Genomic DNA, 16,974 nt, shown 5'->3' with positions numbered 1-16,974 from the left:
CATCCAGAGTTTATAGTTGTTATCTGTGTGAGTGTTAGTCGAATACAAACTACTCTCCCATTACTGAATCCAGAACCTGCCAATTGCTTTTGGGTTGGTTCAGAATCCACACCATTGTTTCAAGTGGTACTATTGGCAAGAAAAGAATGAGTGTGGTTGTTGCAGAATCAGATCATGTCGATTTCCTCTTAGGGTAACTAACAGGGGTGTTCAGCTAAGTTAGGGTTTTTTTTTTTTTTTTTAAGATTTTATTTATTTATTTAACAGAGAGAGACACAGCGAGAGAGGGAACACAAGCAGGGGGAGTGGGAGAGGGAGAAGCAGGCTTCCCGCTGAGCAGGGAGCCCGATGCGGGGCTCGATCCCAGGACCCTGGGATCATGACCTGAGCCGAAGACAGATGCTTAACAACTGAGCCACCCAGGCGCCCCGATAAGTTAGGTATTGAGATGGAAAGTGTTCTGACATCAGTGGTGCACTTGGAAGTAATGGTCAGAGACGTGGGTGTGAAAGAGGCCCAGAGAGCTGAGATACAGTCACCAGGCTGGCAGTACCCATTCGTGCATATGCTGTGCTGAGCGTTCTGAAGTTAACCTAGAAAGGCCTCTAAAGTTGGAGAGGTTGGCACTGGACTATTTGAAGGATAAGAGGTCTTCCTGCACAACTTCAAACTGAGTAGCAAAATGTATAGATTAAGTGACTACCTAGGTCATGCCTGTTGTGTTAGGGCATCGTCACCTGGGAGGAATAGAGTGGCTGGCCTTCAGCCTTTCTTGTTCCAGAAAGGGTGGGATGAGAGCCTGAGAAATCCACATTGAGCTTGGACTGATAAGCTGAAAAAGAGATAGAACATAACGTGTTTTAACCCTGGTCTACAAGGAAGTTTTTACCAACGTGAGAAAACCAAGACCAATGTAGTAAGTTTTTCATAAACTAAACTTAATCAAATGAAAGGAACATTCTTTATCCTGGTTTGTGTCCTTCCTCCTGGGGAGATTGAAAAGGTCCCTTCTGTAAGGTGAAATGATCGTGAGAGGAAATGATGGTTTTTTTTTTGTTTTTTTTTTTTAAAGATTCTTAACAAAACTAAAAACTGTTAACTCTGTACGGCCAACCACCTCCTACTCCCTACAAACTTTGTTTCTTGAAATACTGACAGTCCATGAAATTTAGAAGTTTGGGAAACACAGTTCTAGAATTTTTTTTTTAATTTGTGACTACTGAATTACTTGAAATGTTGGGGGGTAGGGTAAAGTGGGTGCTAACTTGCCAGCCATGACCTTGCTGTATGCTGGCACCTTCTCCTCTTGCTTCCACAAGTGAGGCAGGATAGAGAACTGCGGCATGAGACCTGTGACGTCTGTCATCTCAGCATGGGGACGAGCGGGGAGTGGAGCCGGGCATTGCTCTTTCTAGGTCTTAGGTGATGGGGGCCACCAGCCCGTGGGTTAAGACTTCTATCAAGCTCCCTCCGTTTCTTTTCCGTCATCGCCCTTGAGGAGTCTTGTGAGCGATCAGGTTTCTTAAAGCATCAAGGTTACAGCTTGCTCCTCCGCTCTCAACTTCCTCCGAGTTCTTCCACTCCGGATCTGGTTGAGGTAGCAAGTCTAGACCACGCTTATACCAAGTCACAGGTTCCAGGACGGGCTGCCTCTTGCAGTTCTGGGAATTTCCACCCTCGACATGGTGCACATTTCTGGCTCCACACATCCCGGATGGATTTTAGCAAACTGACAGGAGTTAAGAGAATGACAGAAACGTATTGGTTTTGATTCATGATGAAAGTTGAAAGGAATGTTTATTTTGGCTGAACTGCAAAAAGTATGGGAGAACCAGGGCATTGCTTTATAAGTGTCTGGAAGGTATAGACCCAAGGAGAGGGGAGAGCTGCTTTAGGATGACCCAAAGGGGTAGAATTGAGATCAAGAGGATGCCATCCAAGGTGGAAAAATCCAGGATGAATTTTAAGAATGATTTTGAGGGCCGAAGTCTGTTCTCTTTGGATCAGCCACTTTGGCAAACTGTTGGCAGCCCCGTCCCCGTCCCCGTCCCATGAGTCATTTGAAGTGGGCAGTTTGATGGCTGCGGACTGAGATATGGGATATGGGTCTTTTATTATAGGGTATGTGGAAATATTTGGTGAAGTGTGACACCACCAGAGTAATTGCCAGACCCAGTGGTTGTCCTGAGCATCACATTTATTTCTCAGTGAGCAGCAGAACTCTGGCTGCCTTTTCCTGGTTCAGGCAACTTTAAAGGATTTCTCTGTCTTCAGGGAAGCTGGAATAGGTAAGAGGTGGATCCCCGGAATGAAACTTGTGCAAGGCAGCCCCAGATAAAGGTCCCTGGCATGTTTGCCTGTCAGAAACTTCCTGTTGTCTCAACCGTAGGCATTCAAGATTCTTGGCTCCGTGGTGCGCATTTTCTTACTGTTATGAATTCTGATAAATCATATCGCAGCCTCTATCACCACCATGTCCAGAGACGGTCTCCAGTGTTAATAACAACGGATCTGCAAGGGACTCAGGACCGTTGTTGTGTTTCACGCAAGAGAAAGGAGGCTTAGTGAAGACATGACTAGCCCAAGGCTACACAGCCAGAAAGTGATGACTCTAGAATTTGAACCCAGGACTCTCCCTCCTTTCCCCCCAACCTGTCCCTCCACCCCTCTTTTAAAACTCTGGCCTTTCCCCTTTCCTTCTTTCTGGCAAACTCCCTTCTCCCTCATTCTTCCAACTACTGCTCTGTTGGTATGAGGAGCATATCTTGTGACAAGCAGTAAAGACAGCCACTTTTCAAGTACAAAGATTTATTAAATTCATCTTAATACAGTTTGGCACAGTGCTCAATAACAGCATAGTTTATTTTTGGCATCACTTTTTATTCCTGACTTTACCCTTAAGCCATCCCTCGGCTGACCGCACCGCAGAGGTAAGGGTTAGACCAGGCTACTTTCCGGTCCTCCCATCTCATGGAACACACTTCCGTCATGAGCAGCTACATCTTACTCTGTGCCCAGAAAGTCAGGGAAGAAGATGGTCCTTTGGGTTTGCTCTTCCTAAGCTTTACCCTTGTCGTTGTAGTCTCTCTTGTTATTGGGCACTTTGTTTCAACCCGGACGGCGTCTTTTCTGTAGTTCCTCTGTCTTTTCAAGCCTGTTCTAGCTGGCATGCATCTAATGTGTAGGAATTCATATAGCACCTGGTTCAGTGCAAAGCTTTGGTGTCAGACGCTTAGACTTGAATCCTTGCTCTATGACTTCGAAACAGGATGATTTTAGGTGACTTAACCTCTAAGTTTCAGTTTCTTCGTTGGTAAACTTGGCAATGGTGAATGTGGTAGTTGTCCTGCACTGGGGCATGAGGATTCTGCAGAGCAATCCTGCTAAAGCTCTGGCGTCTAGCAAACCCTCAAGGGATGTTGACTAATATCATTATCATTAGCTATGAGTTAGTGAGTATATTCTTTATCATTGCCTAGATTGGCTTATTCACCATTGATCATGTCCTTTTGCTTATTCTCATTTTTTCTCTGGACCTTGTCTTCTCTTTCTCTCTTTGTCTCCATCTCCTTCATTCCAGCTCAAACCGATGATAAATGTTCTGTCATCATTTACATCTCTTAGCCTAGATACTCTCTCCCTGACTTAAAAATACTATAATTCATGGACTCCTAGAATCACAGAATTGTAGCACTGAAAGGAATCCCTTCTAGCTTGAGTGAAAATCCAGAATCATGGAAGTAGTTAGTGGTAGAATCAGGACTAGAACCTGGGTGACTTGGTGTCCAGTCTCGTGTTCTTTCCACCACATTTTTTTCTTACCCAAATTTCATATATCCATATGTACACACAACTAGACTGTAATCCATAGTAAACTGAAGTGGGGGAGGGTGTGAGGAGGGACTTTGTATAAAAAGCTCACTCCCCTGTCACTTGTAGTTCAGGCAGGGATCTCAAGACCGGAGATTTTGGGTGTAGAGTTTTCTGGTGTTTTCTAGTCCTCAGGGTGTTGGTGTTAAGAATTCCCAACCATGAAGCAAAGAATGTCTGTCCCTATTCAGCATGGTTCTTCCCTGAGCAGATAGATTCATGAACAACCCTTGTATCGATAGGTGCCAGTCTCCCTCATCAGCCTTGCCTTTTGTCTCTTTCATTAAACTAAACTTTATGCATCTGGTTTCTTTCTTTTTTTTTTTTTTTTTGACTTTACATTAAAATTGGAAACATCCAGAAAAGTAGACACAATAAACACAATAGTACAATGAGCAACGTATACCCACCGCATGGCTTCAGCAGTTACAAACAGTAGCTAGATTTGCTTGAATGATAATTTACAAACTATTTTAAGATATATATTTATGTGTTTTGTATATTTTTTCAAATATATAAATATATGTACAAAAATATATTTTTGTATATTTGTATATTTTGTATATATTGCTTTGAATTATTTCAAAGCAATCATCACGACATATCACTTTAATACTTCAGCACGTATCTCTAAAAAAAAAAAATGGGGATATTTTCCTAGAAATCCACAATTCCACACCTCACAGTGTTCACAGTTCCCTAACATCATCTATTACCCGGTCCATATTCATTTTCCCCAGTTGTCATCAAATGTCTTATAGCTGTTTTTTCAAATCAGGATCCAATCAAGAACCACCCCAAATTCCATGTCTCTTAAGTCTCTCTTAATTGAGAATAGTTGGGATTGACTTTTTGGGCCAGTTGTCCTAGAGTCTCCCCCCACACTGGGTTTGTCTGATTCTTCCTTCCTGCTCTTGCTGTTCCTCTTACAATAAGCTGGAAATCACATTGGAGGGCTTGAGGACCTTTAGCAGCAGGAACTTTTCCTGGGTCGGGCAGTGAGCCTCCAGCAATAGCACCTCACCTCCCACTGGTAATGCTGCTAAATTTGATCAGTAAGTGAGGGTCGTGATAGGAATCTCTGTTATGAAAGAACATTTTCTCCCTTGTGACTGTGCGTGATGTATGGGGCGATTCTTTGGCGTTATGAGATTGTCTGGTTCCCCATCAATCAGTCTTTCACCTAATGGCTTTAGCATCTACTGACACTCAAGTTTCTTTCTTATACTTAAAACAGATTTTGCATTTTGTTATGTCCATTTCATCTCGAAAGAGCTATGTTTACTCACAGGGGTTCAGTTTTAAGCTTGGATAGTCCGTTACCTTCCATGACCTTAAATCCATGAGGGAGAAACCGAGGTCTGTGATGAATTAGTCGTCACACCCAGGGTGGAGGCACGGAGGACAGATCTGAGGACTGAACACCAGTCCCTGCATTGTACTCATGTCTTAATCGGTGTTAGTCTTGTCTCTCCTCCAGCATCGAAGAATACCTTTCTTGGATCTTTGGTCGGGTTGCTGGAGAAAGGAAGGGAAGTTTGCTTTTAGCCCACAGGCAAGGGTTGAACGTGGGAGCTGTGTTGCCCCTAGCATCTGGGACATAGGTGGGTGGGTGTGAAGTTTGCAACGGATCTTGCTGAACTGAATGTCTTTGCTGTTGGGAATTCGTGCAAGTGTTTGCGCTGAATTTTTGAAGCAGGTTGCCGTTTGGATTTGGGACGGATTCACATCGTGGGGTTTCTCCAGGACTTTGGAGAGTGTGTGAGAAGTTTCTAAACCCAAAAGGCTCCTTTTTTGGCACTGCAGCATCTTTTCTCTTTCGGCATCCTAAGAATCTGGGGGAACCATATAAAGATCAGAAGCCAGTCTGGCCCTGAAGGCTCCCTGTGACAGAGTAATTCCAGTTCGTTGAATCCTGGCCCATTCGGATGAGACCATATAAAGAGGCCGTTTCCTGAATCGCCCGCTCCCTGCCTCTCACAGGCTCCTTTTTGTAGAACGCTGGTATTTCAGGACCGCAACCGCCGGTCACGTGCTTCCAGCTCTTCACTCTCAGTCTCTCCTGCCCCCTGTTTATTTTTGGAGAGAGCACATTTTTGCTTCTCTCCAGGAGCTATGCGGGGTCCTGCCCCCTCCGTCCGTCAGGCGGCAGCCCCAGCAGGCTGTGCTCATTTCCCACACTCAGAGACGTGACTCCAGCTTTCAAGAGAGAACACGTGGGGTGCACTGCCTACGGGCTACCGTCACCCGTTCCTATTTCTGGCCCTTATGGTGGTGCACGTTTTAAGACTCTGTCCTTAAAGCAAGTTTGGATACTGTTACCTGGCAGTAAATCTGCCCAAATTGGAAATGGTTTTCCCAGCAGATGTCTTGGGGCTATGCCTCTGAATTTCAGAAGCAGAGCAATGTAAAGGAGAAACCAGGACTTTTGAATTCTAGAATCAGGTCTTCTTTCTGGCCTTTAAGATCACTTGAGCTGTCCCCTCCTCTCCCAACCAGGGTGGTTTTTTTGTTTTGTTTTGTTTTGTTTGTTTTCCCTCCTCCTAATACAGGGATAGCAAACAGACTTCTTCCGAAGTCATGACTCAAAACAGATCGGTAATGTCTTCCCAAGTGCTTGGATAAGGGAGTATTCTGGAATTGCTGGGCTCCAGGAAGAAAAAAAGTGCCACGACTGACTGTCTTAGCCTGCCTAAAGAGTAAGTTTCTAGTTGGGAGGATGGAGCAAGAGTGAATTCCTTTTCCTTTAAATGCCCAGGTCATGATACAGAGAACTCAGACACAAAATATTTGGGAGCACATAAATCATACGTTCCTGTCCTCTTGTCCTGCCCAAACATGATGGGCAGGAGAAGGAAGGACCCCTGGCCCCAAACGAAGGGCCTGTAACTAAAGGGTTACAACTTTTCACTGGAGTCGCAGGGACCAAGCTCTGGCAGTCCGGTTGGGGAGCGCATGCAGGCCCCTGAAGTCCCCCTGCATCTCGTCTGTCTCCTTGGAAAGGAGGAAGCAGAGTTCTGGCAACTGGTCCTAAAAGGGGCAACAGGAGCGGCGTGGCCTATGAGTGGGTCCTATGTTTCAGGTCACCCCGGGAGAAAGCCGTGGCACTCTTTTTGAAACAGGGCTTACTGGGTATTTAGATGTCATTGTAGCTGTTAGGAAGAGCAGCCAGGCACTCACAGGCTGGACTGTCCATGCAAAGGACCTTCCAGCCCTTTTAAATTATATTGCTAAATGCCAGTCATCTCCTTATATTTCAGACAGATCATTTGCACCTAATGTCGAACCGCTGCATTATGATCACGTTGCATCAGCTTCCAGTTATGGCCTGCATTGTGAAGGAATAGATGCCAAGCTGCTCAGAGCCCCCCCACCCCCCGCCAAGAGTTTTCCCAGGGACTCCTACCAATATGACGATCAGTTAATAGCGTTTGCTGCAGCCTGAGTGTTACGTGCTATTCTGGAATCCCTATACCTTGCATCTGGTTCCTTCAGAAATGCTTTTCCTTTTTCCTCTCTGTTTATATTTCACATCCATAAAGCTTCCTTGCCCTCTCCTTGTCCTTCGCACATCCTGGCCTGGCACAGTTCCGTTTCGTCTTTGGTTGTGTCCTGAGTTCTGTCTTAATGAGACAGGAGAAAGTGTTCCAGTAAAACCACCAGAGGTGGCAAGAAAACTGCAGAATTTCAGTGGAACTCTCCCATGGTGGAGGGATTCCTCCTCAGCTTCGCCTTTGGACCATGGATGCAACCTGTCCCTGGCGTAATCCCCTACCTCCGTCCCTGATGCCTGCTTCCCACCTCCGCTGCGACCTCTTAAGTTTCCCAGTAAGCCTGACGTGCCGTCACATAGAGTTCATACACACCCGATATATACCGAATTTGGCCTCTTCCCTGCCTCACTGAACAGGGGTAACATTTGAGAACAGAGGTGACATCTGCTTTTCCTCTCTCACCCAGTGCACACAGGACAGTGCCCAGCTCCCCACATGGGGAACGAAGGTGGATCCTGGGGAAGAGCTTTTATAACTTCATAATGGTTAATTAAGTCTCTTTCATCTGAATAGGGTATTTGTGGGTAGCCATAACAAGACTCGTAGTAGGGAGTATTAAAAAAACAAAATGTTTTTACCCTGGGACCCAGAGTACTAGACTGAACATAAGGATTGCCCACAAGGAAGGAGACGGCTCCGGCTTCATGGCCAAGCCCGAGTTTGCAGAGAGCATGTTCTGCCTGCCCCTCTGGGCTCCCATCTGCCGCTGCGCTCTCTCCCGAGGTTGGCTGAGACCCTCAGTGGGGAGCGGGGAGAACGGCCGTAGCCTCGGCCCCACTTTGCACAGAGAATTTCTTGGCATCTCAGGGAAGAATAGCTTATGTGGTTTTTACAGCATCATGTCAACTCTTAAAGTCTTTAGTCACTCATGAAAAAACCCTGTGATTTTGGAACCAGTTTTTCCATCCCATCGGTTGCGGAGCTGTGACTCTTACGGGGTGATCTTTTGGCTTTGAAGCTGCTGTCCTAATGTAGCAGCTGGTACCATTTTGTAATGGGAGGAGCATGAGAGAAAGTGTGTCTTTGTGCTTCCTCTGGCCGGAAGGGATTTGTACTCATCCCCCCCAATAGCCGTGGCTTCCTGGGATTTGTGGTTAAAGGAGATAAAGCCGGTCGTTTTGGTTCTCGGAATCTTAGGGAGCTTTATTAACCACACAATGTCCCTTAGTAGTCAGAGCGACAGCTCAGGCCAGGCTCAAAGGAGTCTTTTTTTTCTTTTTCTTTCTTCCAAATGGTAGTATATTTTATGACCCCCAGTCTAACCTTTCATATGTGGACATTAGTAATAAGGATGATGATGGCGATGGTGACAGGAAAGACGGAGTACTGACTGCTCTAAGCACTTGCCATGAAGCCACTGATTTAGTCCCACAGTTTAGCGGTCACTCAGAGGAGTGCCTTTTGACAGAAGTGCCCGTTGCCTTTGCTCCTTCTCCATGCTGCGTCCTCTCTCACAGCCCCTTCCCAGTTCAGTCTCCGCGCCTCCCATCGCCATTGGCACCCACACCCCACGGTGGCAAACTGCCGGGATCAGGAGACAAGAAGTGGAATCCCGCCAAGGCCACACAGGTCCCCTGCCGTCTTGCGGACTCTCAGCATCTCGCGGCGCTGGGAAGGCGCCAGGTAGACTCGGGTACCCTGACCTTGTGGCACCTTGGGTTTGACGTGGTTCGTTCTGTGCTTCCCAACATCCAGAGCCAAGAGAAGAAAGCCCAGCTCTGAGAGGGCAGCTCAGGGGTCACATGCCCAGGGGCCTGCGGGGGCTGGGCAGGTAGCCTCGGGGAGTGACGTGGGGTCAGGGGTAAGACAGACGCCCCTTCAGTGTGCGCATTGAAGTCGTAAGGGAAGCTCACGCTTCCAACCAAGAGATACGCCCTTGCCCATTTTTCTCAGAACGCCTCACCTAGCTTTCCTATTCCCAGTTCCGCCAGACACAGGAACACAGAGAGGATTCTGCCCTGGAAGAGAAACAGCAGGAGAGCGATGGTAGCCGGTGGCAGCTGATGCTGACTTCAGCAGGAAGGAGGCAGAGAGGGAGGGTGGGGACTGGGGCCACCAGGAAAGCACAGGGCCTGTCTACAGGGGCAGCTGCTACTCGGCCCCAGCATTACTGGCTCTTAGAGGTTTTCAAGAGAAGCTGGGAAATGACATTTCATGTGGAGCTCTTCCAATTTTTACAAAGGTAGCTTAAATTTAAAAATAAAAACATACAAAGAAGCCACTGTCTGGCCAGACACAACGTGTGGCTACAGGTCTGTGACCTCCAAGTTCAGGAATATTCATGATCACAAGATGGTCCTGTCCTTGGGTAAAGCAATATGGGATGTTACCTGCAGACGCACAGGAGTATAGCCTGTAGGCCAAATTGCCTTAAAACATCCTCAGGGGGCCCAGTGTGGTTCCATTCAGTTCTCTTTAATCTTTCAGGTCTCCCTAGCACATTCAGTAGGAGCTCAACAAGACGAGGTTGTTGGTTTCTGCTTAGATACAACTTTGGTTTCTGGTACTTTGGGTTTAGTCTGATTCCCACTGGTCCTTATAGTTCCAGTGCTCATGCTGTCCAAACAACTTCAATTCTGGATTCCTGGGACAGAGATATCGGTTGGTTCCAATTGGGTCAGACTGGTGTACCCTGGTTCGGTCAGTGTCTCAGGGCAGTGGGGGTCTTGGACTAGAAGGCTTCCCCGTATGGCCTCAGGGTGGGTGAGTGTCCGGTGGCAGGTACAGCAGGTAAGGATGTGGGAGTGGGCAGCCCCGGTGAGCATTTCTCCTTCGGATATCCCTCTGGTAGAGACAAACAATAGCTTGTTTTCCACTTCTGCATTTTCGTCATTTCTCACCGAGTCCTCCAGATAGCTCCATTACCTGTCTCTAGCAAAGAAAACTCAAGTTTGTTTTCTCTAAAGCGCTACTTACCATTTCCTGGGAGCGGAGTTGGATTCAGGCATTCTGGGGCTGGGTTTCTTCTCAGTTAGTCATTTCCAGCAGGTTCTGGCTCACCCCGAAGAAAGTCCCGTTATCTAGATAGAGCATGCCCTTGGCAGGCTGGGGTGCTACTAGAGAAGCCAGAAAGGAAAGGTATCTTGGTGCAAAATAAAATATCAGAAGTATAAAGGTATTTTGGCATGTTGAGAGGATGTTTTTTTAAAAAGTTACAAGTTAGGCTTTAAGTGGTAAATTTAAAGCATGTTGCAATGACAGCATTTTAGTTCAAGGTTCTGTAAACCACATCCTTCCTGCTAAATTGGCCCACTGCTTGTTTTTATAAAGTTTTATTGGAACACAGCAACACCTGTTTGTTTACTTATGGTCCACAGCTCTTTATTGTCTTACGGTATCAGAATTGATGGGGAACAAAGACTGTATGGCCCGCAGAATCAAAAATATTTACTACTCAACCCTTCATAGAAAAAGTTGGCCAACACATGTTTTAGTCCATTCATCCAAGTATCTCCTTAGACTGAGAATGACAGTTATATGCCATTGTTGGAAAAAGGAAGTTGATATTTCAAAAAACACTCCTAGGGGAATGCTGGGGAATGGAAAATAGGAAGTGTTCTTTGCTCTTTTATCCAACTTGACTGACTCGGTGGATTGCTTGACAATCCCTTGCTATTTCCAGTTGAGATATGCTGGACCAGAACGCCTGCACTTGGGCTCCTGAATGCATCCTTGGCAGGTGAATCCTTCTTCCCCAAGTAATCTGAGATTTTTAACCTACCCATTTAGTTTATGTCTGTTAAGTAAACCTTTCTCTTACATCTTTTTTTAATTACCTTTCTGTTTATAAAAGTGATATAAGGTGATTGTAAAAAAAAATTAAACCATGCACAACAACACAAAGAAGGGAGTTAAAAATTGCCCACAGTTCCATCACTGGAGTCCCCTCTCATTCATGTACTTATAGCTAATTAACACGAGATACTACGTATTAAAAATCTTTTCGCCAAATTGGAAGCATAGACCTACTGTTTTACAACATGTTTTTTAAAAGTTACTATATACCGAACATTCTCATTTCATTAAATACTCTCTTTTACCATAGTTCTTCGTTATTACATAGTATTTTCACGTGTGTATTCCATGATTTACTTAATTTCTCATTGCTGTCTATTTTGGTTTTGAATTTTTTACTATTCAGAAACGGCACTTATGTTTCTCTCCGATTCTTTGGGATAAATTCCTTGGATTAGAATCGCTGGCTTAGAAAGTATGAAGCATTTCTAAGGCTTTCAGTAGACTGTGCCCTACAGATCTTGCTTTTCTATACCCACCAGAAGGGCTCGAAAGCACCCAGATTTTGAAAGTAAATTAAAAAGTTTACTGTATTTTTATTGGAAGGATCTGATAGAATATTGGTTGAGGTGGCCTCAACCTCATCCCCTGCATGCGTGAATGCCAGTGGTGAGTGACTGTGATTTTGGCTTCTTGTCCCCTTTTAGGCTCCCCCTCCCAAACCGCCCCGCAGGCATGGAGGCTGGGCAGATGATTCCATGAAGGCTTCAAAGTAAGTGCCAGCCGCTTGTGAGGGTGGAAGTGGGCACTTGGCTCGTGGGTTGTTTTTCTTTAATTTTTTTAGAACAACTTTCTTGAGGTGTAATTCTTATTCCATGTAATTCACCCATTAAAATGTACAATTCAGTCGTTCTTGGTGCCTTAACAGAGTTGTGCTACCAACACCACAGTCAGTTTTAGAACATTTTTATCACCCTCTCCTCAAAGAAACCCGGTACCTCTTAGCACTTATTTCCCATGTCCCCCCAGTCTTCCTAACCCTGGGCAGTCACCATTCTGCTGTCTCTATGACTGGCCTGTTTGGACATTTCACATACATGGAATCCTACTTTATGTGGTCCTTTGTGACTGACTTCTTTCACTTGGCCTGGTATTTTCAAAGTTCATCCATCTTTGTAGCATTCTGTGTTCTTTTTTTAAGAAATTGAGGCACAAATGACGTATAACATTATATGAGTTTCCATAATGATTCAGTATTTGTATATATTGGCAATGACCGCCACAATGTACAGTTAGCATTTGTCACCATACATAGTTATAAACAAATTTTTCCTTGTGCTGAGAACCTTTAAGATCTACTGTCTTAGCAGCTTTCACATATGCAGTACAGTATTATTAACTGTAGTCACCATGCTGTGCATAACATCTCCATGACTTACTCCTTTGATAACTGGAAGTTTGTACATTTTGACCCTCATTCTGTGTTCTTAAAGTAACTTTCTGAACAGAATGGAATTGCCTGTTAGTCATTGTAGGATTACAAACCACTTTGGTCTTTAATCCCTTGCACGAAGCCTTAGATGAATAGTAAACCAGAAAAAAAGATTTACTACACCAGCAGAGGATGGCTGACTATCAAGCTTAACTATTTAAGGTAGACTTGGGAAGGGAATTTCTTCTTTGAAACATGGACATTACTCTTGTCTAGAATTTCCTTCAGTACTTGTTGCCTTAAAAATATTTTTTTTTTCTAATTCTTTCCTCCCTTTAAGTTTATCTAGATAAATCTATTTAGATAACGATAAATTTATCTTATCTAAAATATCTCTCTTGATCTAAAATAATTCCAATTCCTCCCCTGTTCTCCCATTCATTGTGGTTTTTTTTTGAGGAGTCCAGGCCAGTCGTCTTGTAGAGTGTCTTAAATTCTGGTTTTTCTCTGACCAATTTCTCATGATCAGGTTCAAGTTGTAGGTTTTGGGCAAGAACAGGTGATTTTGTGTACTTCTTATCATATCAAAATAGTATAGAAACACATACTCAGAGATGTCTCACTCCCATCCTTATTCCCTCCACCTCATTTCCATCCATCCCATATGGGTAATCTCTTTATTAGCTTCTGGTCTATCCTACCTATACCAATTTTTTTTTTTTTTTTGCAGAATTCAACATAAACATGTACAATTTTAGTTTACTCTTCTTTGTTTCTATATATTAGGATTCAGCAAACTTTGACCCACAAGCTAGCTGCCAGTTTTTATAGATCATGTTTTATTGGAACAGGACCATACCCTTTCATTTGAAAAATTTAGATCTCTGATCCGTTCGGAATTAATTCTATTGTATGATATAAGGTATGGATCAGTTTTATTTGTTTCCAAATGGCTATGGTCCCACCACCATTTATTTAAAAATCCATCTTTCTCTGGTAAATTTAGAAACCACCTGTATCATAATTCTACATCTTCGTATGTACCTGAGTCTACATTTAGACTTGTTATTCTCTTCTAGTGGTTTTCCTGTGTATTCATATGCCGACAATTACCACACTCTTTCCTTTATAGAATATAGCACTACTTTTTAGTGCTAACCAAGAACAAGAAGGTAACTTTGAAACATAGGTCTCATATATCAGTGAGAGTCTTCTAGAGTGGCCCCATTTTTCTAAGGCATTAGGGGATTTTCGTGCTTGTAATATCTGGAATTTATTTTGAAATATAGAGATGAGACAAACCCTGTATCTGCTGCTTAGAGAACAAAAGGAAATCTCAAAAATGAATATATGAAATGAATATATCAATGAATATATTAAAGATTTTTCCAGATCAAATCAGTTTGCTCTGGGAAAAAGATGCTTTTCCATTCCGTATGTTACTTTTCAAAGTATTGTCTTGTGTGGCTCCTAAGTCTGTGGCCTAGTCTGACCTCTCTCAATGTTGGGGGACCCAGGGCCCATCCTTGAACCTCCTCTCTTCAGCGTCAACACACATGCTTGCAGGATCTTGACCCAGTCTCAGGAGTTTGACTATCACATTCACAGCGACGACTCCAAAATATATATCCCTCCAGTCCTTTCCCTGAACATCCAGTCATCCAGTTGATGTTTCCACTTGGATACACAACTCAATCATAGCATATCTGAATCAGTCCTCTTCCTTGTCACCCCTCCTGTCCCATCCCCTAACCTGCACCTCCCAAAGTCCCCCTCAGATCTCCGTAAATGGTGACTCTTATCTTCCCCGTTACTTCAGACCATAAACTTTGGAATCCTCCTGGACACCTCTTTTATCTCCGCCCACGTTCAGTCTATCAGCCAAGCGGATGAAGTCTACAGATGAAATCCGTCTGTGGTCTGTGCTGCCGGTGCTTGGCTGCAGCCGCTGTCATTTCTAGCATTGACTCGACCGAGAACATACCGGCTGGTCTCCCCTGCATCCTTTCTCTCTCCGTCTTATCTCCACAGAGCCAAAGGGACTTTTTTACAATATAAGCGAGATCATTTCCCTGGTCTCCTCAGAGCCCTCCAGTGGCATTCCCCATAGTCCAAGTAAATCCCAAAGTTCTTACCATGGCTGACAAAGCTCTCCCTGCCCTCAGTTTATATAAAGTAGCACCCCTCGTCACTCTGTGCTCCCATCTCTTACTTAATGTATCAGCACGTGACATATATGCATACGTACATGCGTGTGTTTGTGTGTGTGCATGTGCATACAGTCTTTTTCTCTCTCCTGTAACGTAAGCTGCTTTTTAAAAAAAATTTTATACTCTTTTTTTTTTTTTAATGAGTCCTTGACACGCATGAATTTTACATTTACAGTGCATCTCAATTCAGATGCTAAATTTGTCAAAGAAACACCTGGTTGGTGTTTCGATTTTATAAAATTTACAGTTGAAAAGTAGATTCTCATATTAACTCCGTTCCAAACATATTTAAAAGTTTTCCAGTAAATCAACTGAGTGTAGTTTAAAAATTTAAACCAACAAATTAAATAAAAATGAGAGGGGTACCTGGGTGGCTCAGTCATTAAGCGTCTGCCTTCGGCTCAGGTCATGATCCCAGGGTCCTGGGATCGAGCCCCGCATCGGGTTCCCTGCTCTGCGGGAAGTCTGCTTCTCCCTCTCCCACTCCCCCTGCTTGTGTTCCCTCTCTCTCTGTCTCTGTCTCTCTGTCAAATAACTAAATAAAATCTTTAAAAAAATAAATAAATAAAAATGAGAAGTTTCGTGTTCCCACTCAGAATGGGATTGTGTGGCATTAGCCACATTTCAAGCGTTCAGTAGCCACGTGCATGCCGCAGTTGTAAATGTCATGTGTATTAATTTGTGCTGTTCAGCAACCTCGTGAGAGTGGCATATTATTATTATTTTTTTCTTTTTAGTAACATATAATGTATTATTTATTTCAGGGGTACAGGTCTGTGATTCATCAGTCTTACACAATTCACAGCGCTCACCATAGCACATACCCTCCCCAATGTCTGTCACCCAGCCACCCCAACCCTCCTGCCCCCCTTAATATAAGCTTCTTGAGAGGAGACACACTCTTATTTACATATGCCCAGTACCTCGAATAGTACCAGTCCGTAACAAGTGCTCAGGGACTGTTGATTTGAACAAATGAATGATCTCATCGGTGTTTTTGCTATCAGATCAGGTCACTTTGCTATCAGTGTGGGAAGTGGAGATCTGGAAGGTTGGAAGTGCTGTTCGGAAGGTAATACTCTGTTTGAAGGTGGATTTGAAGGTGGATAAGAGCTGGATGAGGGCTGTGGTGTGAGCATGGACAGGAGAGGAGCTCTGGGGACGTTTTGGAGCTAGAGGTCACAGAAGTGCCATTGGTCAGATACAGGGCAAAAGAGGGAGGAGTGGAAGGTCCTGCAAGGTGCCTCGCTTCGATGACTTGGTTGGGGGGCAGTGCCATCAGGTAGGGAACGCAGAAGGAGAGACCTGATTTGTAGGCTGGTGGTCATCCACACAGATAATTTTCCAGTTTGAGATTCTGGAAGAGAGGTCAAAAGGGAGGTACAACTTGGTACATCTACACAAATAGAAGCCAAGGACGGAGCCTTGGATTTGGCAGTTCGGAGGTTACGAGGAGCCTTTGAGAAAGTTATGGTGATTTGCACTGGGGCAGAAGCCAGATTATGGGCTGAAGAGGGACTGAGGTGAGGAAATAGTGATCTAGGCTCCTTCCCTGAGAAAGAAAGGAGAGAATGGGATAGTATTTGGAAGGAGAGGTTTGTGTCGAGAACCATGTGTGTCATACATGGGGAAAGAGTGACTGCAGGTGAAATAGGAGGGGTTGGAAGGAGCAGGATCCTTGGAAGGATAAAACCTTCCAAGAGAGGTTGATTAACCTTGGACAGAAGGAGGCAGGGACGTTTTTCCTCCGATATAAGAGGGAGCTTGGAAAGGGGGTAAGCTCTCAAGAAAAATTGAGGGAGTAGGGAATTGGGGGAATTGCATTTTGGATTGGCCCCTTGGTTTTCTTCTTTTTTTAAAGTAGAAAGGCAAACTGTTGAGCTTGTTGGAGCCAAGGAGAGCTGGCCTCTGGAGGCAAAGTAGAACAGATGTGCGGCAGAAGGAGGAGGGGGCGGCCGGCTAGGGGCAGGAGAGGCCGTTGTTGGGCCACATTGAGGACGTGCCCATTCAGGTTGGAAAATATGAGCTCCTACTCCTGGCAGGGAACTCCAGGGGGTACAGAGTGTAGCTGTGCCCCCTGCCCTGCAAGAGCTTGGATTTGGATTGGGAAGATCAGGCATTTTTGTTCACGAAAATCAGGAGCTAGTGAGAACCAAATGGACTGGCTCACACT

General features: G+C 44.6%; 1 protein-coding gene across 3 annotated transcripts in view; it reads left to right on the top strand.

Moving 5' to 3' along the window:
• Positions 1-16,974, top strand: part of IFT43 (intraflagellar transport 43) — an 86,573-nt gene that overhangs the window by 23,536 nt on the left and 46,063 nt on the right. For all 3 annotated transcript variants that reach the window (XM_034993236.1, XM_034993237.1, XM_034993235.1), the window contains exon 3: positions 11,867-11,931. In XM_034993236.1, coding sequence (XP_034849127.1) covers positions 11,867-11,931 — 65 coding nt within the window. The remainder of the gene's footprint in view (positions 1-11,866; positions 11,932-16,974) is intronic.

The sequence above is a fragment of the Mirounga leonina genome, unplaced genomic scaffold (assembly GCF_011800145.1).
Source record: "Mirounga leonina isolate KUSES-001 unplaced genomic scaffold, KU_Mleo_1.0 Mir_82, whole genome shotgun sequence".
Lineage (NCBI taxonomy): Eukaryota > Metazoa > Chordata > Mammalia > Carnivora > Phocidae > Mirounga > Mirounga leonina.
The sequence above is the reverse complement of the archived record's forward strand: the minus strand, read 5'-3'. Positions and strand labels throughout refer to the sequence as shown.